At 42.7% G+C, this 12,534-nt stretch overlaps 1 protein-coding gene across 5 annotated transcripts in view; it reads right to left on the bottom strand.

Annotated features, from left to right (window-relative positions):
* The window catches only part of VPS13B (vacuolar protein sorting 13 homolog B), a 729,531-nt gene that overhangs the window by 204,833 nt on the left and 512,164 nt on the right, over positions 1-12,534 (bottom strand). Inside the window, exon 34 of one of the 5 annotated variants that reach the window (XM_069957350.1) lies at positions 10,813-11,448. The exons of the other annotated variants lie outside the window; for them this stretch is intronic. Within the exon in view, the coding sequence (XP_069813451.1) occupies positions 11,329-11,448 (120 nt within the window). The 3' untranslated portion in view covers positions 10,813-11,328. Of the gene's footprint in view, positions 1-10,812; positions 11,449-12,534 lie in introns of those variants that run through there. 5 annotated transcript variants of the gene reach the window in all.

Here is a 12,534-nt window from a genome sequence, read left to right on the forward strand (position 1 = left end):
GAGGTCGCTTAGAAGGAGATTGTTCACCTTATCCCGTGAGACCCTGACTGTCCCAAACTTTTGACATGTATCTGTGGCGTATTAAGAGTTTTCTTTTTATGACAGTTTCCATTTAAACACTTAGAATTTATTTGTACACACTAGAGAACACAGGACATGGGAGTGAGAGACAGGTCATAGTGACCTATACGGCTGCCTACGCTGATAATAAGGAACACACAGGACAGCGTTTTTTGTTGTTGTTTTTTTGTAAATTCAGTGTTCAGGAGGAAAATGTGAAGAATCTGTAACCTTTGAGTTGTTCACATAGATGTACTGTAGCTGGGGAAGGAGGGCTGATGTCTTATCAGGCATGAGCCTCTTGTGCTGGGTGACTGGGGATGGGTACACCAACAAGTCCCCTTGCCATGGCACATTTCTGATGTTTGACTACTAGAGCATTATCCTACTGTATTGTAATTTATAAAAGTATAATACACGTTTATGATGCCAAACCTCTCCATTATATTTGTGATTACAGTGGTACTTTGGTTTAAGAGTAAATTGGATTAAGAGCGTTTTGCAAGAAGAGCTCACAGTTTTTCAAAATTGTAACTTGGTTTAAAAGCATTGCTTTGGTTTAAGAGTTCCCGATACTGGATGGGGAGTGGAGGAGGGGCATGGTCTGCATAGCGCGGTCTACAGCACTGTACTATGACCCAGGAAGTCTCCCTCACCTTCCAAGTTATGGCAGATCAACTTTAGGATGGGGCTTACATCAGGGAAAAGGACTGTGGAGGTAATCTCTCTATAGCTCTAACCCCTCTCACTGGACAGAGAATGCTGCATTTATGTGCCCACATATTCCCTGCTCATTCCTTCGTGCTCCCTGCAGTCTCTCAGCCCTTGTTTCCCACCCTCTCCATTCTTGTCTACACTCACACTCTGCTATACACACTGCTGCTATAATGTGCCTGCACTCACACTCAGCTATACACACTGCTGCTATAATGTGCCTGCCCTTACACTTAGCTATACATACTGCTGCTATACTGTACCTGCACTTACACTTAGCCATTCAAACTGCTGTATAGAAAGGTTTCTGTCACTGTCCTCCTGCACAGCTCTGGGATTCTCACTTCCTTATTGGTCCATGCTGAACACACACACACACCCCCCTTCTCCATTGCTGTCATGTGACCACACAGACCTCTGACAGCAGCCCTGCTTATCTATTCTAGCCTGTTGTACTACACTACTGCATTATGGGGAACTGTTCCATCCTGTATCTACAAACTGCTGCTGTGTTATCAGGTTTATGCACTTACTATATATTATGCTCCATATGCTGATTGCTATACAGTACAATAACTAATATCCATATTCAGCTGTTTCGCATTGTTTTCTTAATCTGTTTTATTCTACATGCTATTCAGAATATTAAAATCATTATGTTTGGGGTGTGGAACCAATTGTCTGCATTTTGATGATTTTTTATGGGAAAATTTGCTTTGGTTTAAGAGTGAATTTGGATTACAAGCAGTCCTGGAACGAATTATGCTTATAATCCAAGGCACCGCTGTAATTCTATAACCGACACTCAAGACCATTATATCATTAAATAAAAAAAGACACATAATCATCATTGTTAGGACCATTAAAAAAAAAACTAAGATAACATACTTAATATTGATTTCAGGAAATATTTTGGACGGTGGCAAAAGGTAAAGAACACAGAACTTGGTGACCTCTGAATTACAAGCCTAGCGCCTGTAAAAATTCAGGCCATGACCTTTACAATTAAATTTCAATTAGGTCCTACCGTGCACGTCTGCCTGTGGCTTATTTAACAGAGACCACCTACATGTTCTATATATTTTGGTAACAATTTTCAGTCGCAACTAGGCTGGACCATAACCAAGCTGAATAAGCGTAGCGCTCACAGTTCATGGCTCTGACCTTCATACTGATGCACATCCATCAGTGCTGCTGTGCAGGAAACCTCCAAGCAACCTTTATATCACTAAAAATACATGACTTCCAAACTGGAAGGCTGCAGAAGAGAAACAGTGTTGTGTTTATGATACATGGAATCAATACATAACTGGACTCCAGATTAGGAACCTGATTATCTTTTATTACGGGGGATAATTTAAGTCTAAATTTACAGACATTCAAAACTTTTCAGGACAAACTGAAAATCAAAAGTAAATTATAAAGAGACTAAGGGCTCTATTAAACAGAGCAATAATCGCCAGAATCCGGCCGATTATCGTTTAGTGTAATAGGGAGAACGATTAGCTAAAGAAAAGATCTTCGGCAGATAATTTCTTTAGGACCAGACCTAAAATTATCGGGCCTTGGGAGCACATCGTTACGTGTAATAGTGATGCGCGCCCAATGGCTGATGACTGTAGTATAAACTAATAAAGTATTAACCTAACCCCATTCCCTGGTGTCCTCTGGGCCTTCTCCGATGTCTGCAGCTCTGCCTTCTGTTTTGGTGTTCGCACTGACAGGCCACCAGCCGCTCAGCCAATTACTGGCCAAGACAGGCTGCCGGCCGCTCAGCCAATCACTGGCCGACACAGGTTGTGGCCAGTGATTGACTGAGAAGCCAGCAGCCTTTCAGTGCAGAGACCGGAATAGAAGGCAGAGCTGCAGACACCGGGGAAGGCCTCCAAGGACACCGGAGAAGGCTCGAGGACACCAGGGAACGTGGTAAAGGGGTAATCTGGTAAAAAAAAAAAAAATGTTTTCAGATGAACTTTAGTGATAAAGATTTCTAAATTTGCTATTTTAAAAAAAAATAAATTAAAAAAATTAAATACATTTCTTCCAGTACTTACAGTATCTGCTGTATTGGCCTTCTGGAAGGGGTGTATTCTTTTCAGTCTGATGGTGCTCCCTGCAGCCACCTCAATGTCAGAATACAGTACCACTTCCTGCAGGACATACAGCAGCTAATAAGTACTGGAAGAAATATATATATACATATATATATATATATATATATATATATAAATAATTTGTATTTTATTTAATTTTTTTTATTTATTTACTTTTTTAATAGAAGTAAATTACAAATCTGTTTAACTTTCTGACACCAGTTCATGTAAAAAATAAAAAAAAATAAAAAAAAGGAAAAAAAAAAATCTTCAGAATTCTGGCAAAAAAAAAAAAGATATGCAAAGAAGCTCCCTGGCACCACCTTTTGAAGGTAGCTTTCCCTTTACATCTTTAAGGAGAACTATCAGCAAGTTAGATGAATCTAACCTGCTGATAGCTTCCTAGTGGACATGGGGCGGTGAGGATGAAGGTATGTCTCTTACCTTCATCCTCGGTGCCATCCCCGTGCTGTTAGTCGTGCCCGATAAGATGTTTGGAGCCCTGGGGCCGTGGCTACCATCCCTCTGAGCACCATTTTGGTCCCTCCATTTATAATCACTAGGGGGGTGGTCCAGTTTTAGGGTTACAGCCCCGCTCCCAGCCTGTCCCCTCCATTGATAATCATTACAGAGGGCAGATCATCATGTGGGGGGCCCCTCTAATGATCCTCAATGAGGGAAGACTGATGGGGTGTTAGCCTTGCCCTCAGTGCTTCTAACGGCTTTCCGGGCACAACTTACAGCACAGGAACAGCGCCAAGGATAAGAGTAAGGGACAAACCTTCATCCTCAGCACCCCATGCACTGATGTGACATATCAGAAAGTTAGATTCGTCTAACCTGCTGATAGTTCCCCTTTAAGAATCTTTGTAATGTGACTTAAAAAGCCAAGCCAGAACATTTCCTCAGAAGAAGTGACCCACTGATCCAATGACACAGACCTCTGCTCTGAACTGACCAGGGGAAAAACGACTGACTATGAACAACCAAAATATTGCAGAAAAGACAACATTTAAGGCTATAATATAAAAAGTAGCAGTAGAATTATCAGGTCTAGGTAAAGCCTAACTACAACTTGTGCATGGCCTAGGATCTCAACTAGCTGTAGGCGTTGTAGCGCTAAGAACTATCGGAGCAATCTTTTTATTCAGGCTCCAGAAGGCGCACATGTGCCCTTCAGTAAATCCCACCCTTACAAAGTCTCCAGTTTTGTTTCAGATTTCATTAAGTAAAATATTCTGTTTCCACTCACACATCTCTTTACAGGATTTCAGATATTACTCCCATTTCAAAAGCTCTGCAGAATTCTGATCTGCCCCAATATACAACATAATAATCTCTGAAAAACAATAGCAAAAAAACACTCAGGGAAGAGGTTGAAAGTGGCACAACAGCTTTCATCATATGTCAGCGCTGTTTAATGTTTTCGTTTTTCTACTACAATACAGCCAAAGTATACTTGGCTCCGGGTTCCAAGCTGGCTCTGCAGCACGTATTGCCAGATGTAGCTCAACATGCCAGCAAAAAACACACAACTATTTTACTATTTCTTACTTTTTTTTGTGTGTGTTTGTAACGTGCATCAAATTAAAAAATGACCTCAGTAGAGCTTTACATGACACATCTTTTCATTTCATATTCCACTATGCATTAAATGTAAAACATATCGCTCGTAATTGAAAAAGAATGTTCTGTGTTTGTCCGCAGTTATGTTGCTACATGCCGGTCATATGAAAATAATGTACACATATACAATACAAACAGTAGTCGTACTGAGGATACTGGCTGAGGATTGGGCTGAAACAGCTGGCATTCGGTGCAAATTATGAAAAAAGTGAGATAGATATACAATTACCACAGGGTTGACCAAACACAGTTGTGGCAATCCTATGATTTTACAGTGATTCACATTGGAACAAATAGACAACTTTTAATGGAGACGGTACTACGCCTACAAATCTAAGACCCCTATGTTTTAAAACCAGAAAACCCTCTCTCACATCCATTCAGTTTTCTCCATCTTTCAGTAATAAACACTGTCCCTATTAGATAGGGATGGTTGAGGAAAGGTTGTCGGTCACTATCTGGCAGTTTGTTTCTGAGCTGGAAGAGCCCATTGTGTGGGAGGAGATCTGTGCTGTTCTCTTCCAGGATTCTGGATGATTGTATATGAGCAGCAGTGTAATATGAAGATATCCTGTGTAATACAGAGAAGGAGGAGTAGGAGAAGCCTGTAAGTAGTGGAGCAGTAACCTCTGTTCTCAATGTAGTGCTTTCCATCTAGGACTATGCTTTTCTTCAGTGTGCTATGGCTGCAGTAGGCTGCATGTGTTAGAAAGAGAGTGAGAGGCAGAAAACAAATGCTTACTCTGAGCAATGGTCATTGCACACTGAGTAAAAGAGGCTGAATTTACAAGCTAAGTCTGCATAGCGGATTCAGCTCGACATTCAGCCTGTCTAGGGGGGACAGAGGGTGGTGGGATGATAATAAAGTATGCTTATTTACCTGTCGTCCCCCGCTGGGCTCCTAATCCTGTGATGTCACGGCCCCACTAAGCCAATCAGTGAGGGGGCACAGCTGCGGTCACTGACTGGTTGTGCGGCCACAATAATTCAGGGTCTAGGACGTTGACAGAATGCTAATAAATCCAGGCCTATGTCAGACCTCTATATAACTAGTATACATTGTTAGCAGTTCTTCTTTGTGTATGGTGAATATTAAATTAGAAACATAGAAGACTGTCAGCAGAAAAAGACTGGTCTAGTCTAGTTTTCAGTTTTTCAGGACATGGTGGGTGGAGACTGGCTGCATCCACTGCAAACACACACACACACACACACACACACACACACAGGAGAATCTGCTTTATACCTTAGCCTTATTTACTTGCACCAGAAGTCGCCCCAGGATTAGGTAGGACATTAGGAAGAAGCTCCTGAGCCAGTTCTACTTTACACAAGCTTGATAAAGACCTCCCCTGGTGTCTAACTGGCCATTTATGAATGAGCTGGAGTCGGTCCCTGATAAAATTCAGGAGTCAGAGCTGTGGCTTACCTACTCTACAGCCCTGGTCAGTGACCCATGTGAAATTAAAATGGAGCTGTCTGAGGTACTGCTGTAATTAAACTGCTGTGTTACTGTTTTTCAAGCCAAACTGAGAGGTCCATAAAGCTAGGACACCCATCTTTAACAAGGACTTGGACGTTTACTGGGTGGCCACTCGGTAATCGTTCATTCAATAAAGACTTGGCTGATATACACATTTGCACACTTGTTGAGGGTTAATGGAACAAATGTGTTAGGGTGTAGTAAATTCGAGGTCACAAGGTTTTCTAGTGGCATTGGGCAGAAGAATATGAAAAGGCTGGTGGAACTGAAAAAGTACTTCTTTCGAAGAGTTGAAAGTTGGCAGCCACTATTGGTGTCAACTGAAGCTCACTGGTCCAGTTAAGAACTGCATGGTTACTATCCCTAATGAAGAATTGCTCAGAAAAAGAAACAACAAAATTCACTTGAATAATAATGGATGACTGAAGGATTGTTCAGAAGTCCGTTATTTCTCCCGTCAGTCCCCCCTATACAGAGAAACCTTCGGCATGGCTGAGCATTCCTGTGTTCTCTATAGGAAGAGGAGGCTTATCTGTACCAGAAAAAAGGGGTCAGGCAGTGATCTTTATGTACACCGATCATCGGTCAGGAAAACGTATGAGAACCTTTACATGCAGATAGCAAAATCAAATTTGAAGAAACACAGTTTCGGATACTTTTTCCCATTGGTTTGATGGTACCAAACATACACGGGGCCAACAAAGTATGGATCATAGATCAAGGGAATTATGGCATATGCCTCAAAATCTGACCTCGATAACCACATTTGAAATCTCTACCCTTCATGAGCAAAGGACAATGAGTTACCCCGGGAGAAGGTGATGGAATTATCTAAATGAACAACTCCCTGGTCCATGTGTGTCCTCTTCGTACCAGCTTGTAATGATATATCCTGCACCTAAAAACAGGTCTGTAAACCTTTTTGAAGAAAGCATGGCAAGTCAAAGCCCTAGCTGTGAGCACATTTATGATGGAATTTTTCAACTTTAGATTACAGAAACTAATACCGAATGACTACCCATCTGTAGGACATCAGGGGTAATGGGTGGGGTTCCACAAATCAGTCTGTATTAGTCACAGTGCACCATAAATACCAACTTCTAATATTTTACATGTATTGCTTTATGCACTTGCCAGATTGCAAATGAGCCCAGTAAAGAGTTATGTGATTGCTGGTGTGGGCAGGCCATTCTACAAGCCCTTAGTGCTGCCGCTTCCAACCACATGTATTTATTACATCGAGAAATAACCCTATATATTAACACACGCCCTCGCTTCAACTCATTGAGAGATATGACCTTTGGTGCACTGAAAATGTGGGGAGAATTAGGAGAGTCGAGCATCCAGCAGGGGTCCCAGATGGCATTAGTGCCTCGTGTTTACCAGTCCTTCCATATACTGTATTTGGTAAAGATTTCCACTAGCATAACAAACATAGTGTTTCGAGGCAAAGCGCTTGTTTCCCCGTCGCTCAAACCTTATATGGTCTTCACATTTGTTTGCAATAAAATAACTACACATACATCCATTAAGCTCTGTCCTCGGTTAACTACCGAGATGATTCATGTTGGCTTCTGGCTGACGGAATAGAAATAATGACAATTAAAAACACAAGCCATCCCCCTGGGCAAACACCTTTGTGCGCTATTGTTCCGTGCATTCTCTAAATGAAGCAGGGCTTAGCACAGTATCCAAGGGGAAGCGTTATACTGAAGCAAGGCACAATACAGATCACTGCTGTCTAGGAATAGCATAATATTATGACACAGGAAAGTGCAGGCAAAAGAGATCCAATATTAAAATTAAAGACGTTATTTAGGGCTTTAAAGGGGTTATCCAGCGCTACAAAAACATGGCCACTTTTCCCCCTCTATTGTCTCCAGATTGGAGGGGTTTTAAACTCCGTTCCATTGAAGTAAATGGAGCTTAATTGCAAACTACACCTGAACTGGAGAAAAGAGAGAAGGAAAAGTGGCCATGTTTTTGTAGCGCTAGATAACCCCTTTAACATTTTTCATTTTGTGCTGCAGACATGTGGAAAATAACAAAGGGCCTATGCTTACCTCTCTAAGCTCCCCTATCGTTCCTTCTGCGGTGTCTCTGGTCTACTCCACTGGTAGCAGCCACCACATTAGAGACAAAGTCGTCTCGAAAGTGACAGCCCGCTTAGCCAATCACTGGCCGCTCTACTTTCTCAGTCAGTGATTGGCTGAGTGGACTGTCACATTAAACCATACATGGCATTATATTCATCTGTTTGTTGAGGATGTTGAGGAACAAGCGGTATGAATTCATGAACCCTGTCAGATGTCTATAGTTCAGGTTGGTGGAGGTGGTGTAATGGTGGGGGACTTTTTTTTTCTTGGCATACCCTGGGGTCCTCTGATACATGTTACTCTATAGACAAGGACACTTTCAGCACCATACAATGGGTTGATTGGTTTCTGTGATATGACAGCAAGTTATCTCTCACAGTTTCAACATCTTAATGATTTATAGTATATATAGATCATGGTAGAACAAGCTGTTGAGAGCATGTTAAGGTCTCCATCTAATGTGTGGCAACTGTGAGAAACTATCCTGCCCTTATGGAGCAATGTCCGCACAGTTCAATACCTAGTGAAATATATGCCAGTAAGAACTGTTACAGTTCTAAAAGCCAAAGGAGGTCCAAGATACTACTAGATGGGGTCTCTAATAAACTGGATATTAACACAGATGAGCAAATCCTGTGCACACTCGGGTTCGTCTGAATCTTATCACTCTGCATTAGAGATGGGCAAATCGAGTTCATCGGCATTTGATTAGTGGGGGCTGCTGAACTTGGATAAAGCTCTAAGGTTGTCTGGAAAACATGGATACAGCCAATGACTATATCCATGATTTCCACATAGCCTTAGGGCTTTATCCAACTTCAACAGCCACCGCTAATCAAATGCTGAAAGTTCGGGTTCGGATGGACTCGAGCATGCTCGAGGTTCGCTCATCTCTACTCCGCATTCGATTACTGGTAAACATGGATACAGCCATAGACCATAGGCTATGTTTTCCAGGAAACCATAGGGCAGTATTCAACTTCTTCAGCCACCAGTGAGAAAATGCAAATGCGTTCGGGTTCAGACAAACCTGAACGCATGTATAAGACATGTATCAAATTATGGCCAGTTTGGACCATATTAAAAAGGAATAGCCCCGAATCACCATGTCTTATGCTCTGGAAGTGACTATAGTGACTAGTCTCTTGCACTTACTCACCAGACTTACCCTACTTAGTAGTATTTGCAAGCTCATTGTTCTGGAGGGGAAATTATGGTTTATGCTTCACATGTGATTTACTTTAGTTGGTGCTATGAAAACTAAGGAAAAACAAAGGAAGCCGGAGAAACGCTCCATAACAATGGGACGTTTTATAGGACATGAGCATTTAATTTAGGAGAATCACATACAAACAGGGGACACAGTAACACAAAAAAGCATAGAACAGAGTCTGCCCATAAAACCGCAAAGATGGAATGAAAGCCATGCATGTTCTCTAAGGACACAGTGAGCACAGTTATAATAATAAAAGCCCAGAGCCAATCTATGCAACTGTATAAATATTACAGTAGTAAAGCTCAGAAATATGGATTAAATGGAGCTGTAGCAGAGAAGCTACATCAGGGTTTTGCAGAGCACCTGCACACAAGGCCTGAGCACCAAACAATTACTACCAAACCTCAATTACTTCTATCATATTACATATCTACACCTAAAACCTAATGGATGTGTTAGTAAAACAGAAATAAAAGGATATTTCCATCTCAGCTTGTTACCAGCGCAGCCCTGATTTCAAGGGACATTTCACTGCCATGCTATGTATCAATGGAGGTCTGAGCAGTAAGACCCCATGGCTCTATTCAAACTCTATGGAAACAGCAGAATAGTGTGCCTCATATGATGTAACAGAATAGTGCTGTATGTGACACACACTCCAATGAATTCCTGGAGGTGGTTCTGAACACAGCTGTATACTAAGTCTTACTGTTTGCTAACATGCAGATAACTTTCTTCTAAGTTTTGGGTTCAAATGCAAACTGCAGAGGCACCAGAACACTGCAGGCACAGAGCATGCCATATGTAATAAAAGATCATATACAATATGTATATAGGAAATACAAAGACAACAAACCATTGCACTGATCTATTTATAAGCAAATCCAATGGATATATTGTAATTGGAAAGGCCTTATTACATGGAGCGATAATCGGCAGAATCAGGCTGATCCAGACGATTATTGTTCCGTGTAGTAGAGACAACGATCAGGCTGATCATGTCAAATAGTCTGATGGCAAATTCGACTGTGCATTACTGAGTGTAATAGCGATGCACGGCTAACAAGTAACCATTGAATAAACTGCTTTCTGCTTGCTTCCCAGATCCACGGCTGCATCTTCATTTCCATGGAACGATAATCGTTACTTATGATCGTATTTGCGATAGTCTTTTCTTCGCTATTGCGTTCGTATCTACTGCGAACGACCGAACGATGTCTTATTCAATGCAAACAATTTGCGAACGTTTTGCGAACGAGCAACGATAAAAATAGGTCCAGGTCTTATAAAGCGATCAACGATTTCTCGTTCGGTCGTTAATCGTTAACTTAATTTCAACCGAACGATTATAGTTTAGATTCGAACGATTTAACGATAATCTGAACGATAATCGTCCGGTGGAATAGGGCCCTTAGTCTAAAACCTGCCCCGCATAAGTGACCTGTATCCATCCCATAACCATGCTTCACCCTATAACTAAATACACAACACTTATTCTAAGGGTAAAAATCCCTTTATTAGGAAAAATCACAATTCATGTGACAAATATTCAGGTGACCAGATATTTCCTTGATGTTTAAGGAAAACAATTTGCCCGGCACATTGGGCAACCTGGATGTTGCAGGAGCCATGGTGTTATACAGTGTTGGTGGAACACGTGGTGGCAGGGCAAAACGGTGACGTGTTCTCCAGTTTCTAAGTCCTCAATACAAATGCTGCAGGACAGGCCTTCGTTGTTTTCAATGGTGCGAGATGGGAGACCATCGATCATCTGGGCCCTGGTGGGTTCCCTGCGCGGTATCTCCAGCACTATAATGTTCTCAGCTGGTGGTGGGAGTGCTGGCAGGGGCTGCTCGGGGCTGGGGCGCGGCCTGCGGATTGATCTCCTCCTACGCCTATGACGAGGTGGTGTCCGGCGTCTCTGTGGTGGATCATGGCGTGCCCTTTGGGGAGTTGAAGACCGGCTCCTCTGCCTTGGTGGTGTCCTGCTTCTCCTCAATGCCTCATGGCGTGGCCTTCGCTGAGACCGAGATCGGCTCCTCAGCCTTGGGGGTGACCGGCTTCTCTCAGATGGTCCGTAGCGAGGCCTGCGATGGGAGGGAGACCTGCTCCTTCGCTGAGGTGGTGACCGGTCCTGTCTCCTCCTTCTATCTGCAGTTTCTGTAACAATATATGAAATATTACAATAAATTCAGCACAACACCCCCACCCCCACACACTACATGGCGACTGCTGTATCCTGAGATGTCACTTACCTCTAGCTGCAGACTCTCTTGCTCCTACGCTGCGGCGCTGCCGCCGGCGGCCGCTCATCGTTTTGCTGATGAGACTCTCCTCCTATCCTCTGGGTGCAAAGATACAACCCAATAGCCAAAAAATATCAAAGAAGAAAAATCCCTTCTCTGAGAGTCAAGACCTGTACAGGTAACCTGCACTAAAGAAATGACACCAAAATGGCTGCGGCGTGGGCTCTTACAGCTATGTGTCTGTGATGTCATATTGTGATGTCATGAAGCGTCACCCACACCTAAGACATCTCTTTGTATTAGGGAGCTGGCTTTGTTGCCCATAGCAACCAATCACAGCCCATAGCAACCAATCACAACATAGTTTTTATCTTTTTTTCAAAAGTGTTATTGGGAAAAAAAACTAAGCTATAATTGGTTGCTATGGGCAACAGAGACAAATTTTCTGCCCCTATTGTCTATGGATGTAACGGACCCATAGCCATTAGTTGTCCTGTATACCTGTAGTCTATCAGCTCAGCAGTATACAGCAGGCCTTCTGTGCACGGATCTACACCTGGCCAATGTGTACATCACAGCCAAGAAAAGAACAATGCTTTATTGTAGTCCATAAAACAAGTACAGGAACCCCAATAGTGCAGGGACCCCACTACAGACATTAAACATGTTTCAAGTGTGTACACGCTCTTGATCACCTGTAGTCTCCTGCTGCTTCCATGGCTGCTGGTTGTAAAGCATTTCAGTAGTATATGGAGAGCTGCTGCCGCCATTTGTTCTAGATTATTGTGTATAATGTATGGACTCCCCCCTGACCTCTGTATGGACTTATCCTCCCCTGACCTCTGTATGGACTCCTTCTCCCCTGACCTCTGTATGGACTCCTTCTCCCCTGACCTCTGTATGGACTCCTTCTCCCCTGACCTCTGTATGGACTCCTTCTCCCCTGACCTCTGTATGGACTCCTTCCCTCTGACCTCTGTATGGACTCCTTCCCTCTGAC

The sequence above is a fragment of the Dendropsophus ebraccatus genome, chromosome 2 (genome assembly GCF_027789765.1).
Source record: "Dendropsophus ebraccatus isolate aDenEbr1 chromosome 2, aDenEbr1.pat, whole genome shotgun sequence".
In the NCBI taxonomy this organism is placed as follows: domain Eukaryota; kingdom Metazoa; phylum Chordata; class Amphibia; order Anura; family Hylidae; genus Dendropsophus; species Dendropsophus ebraccatus.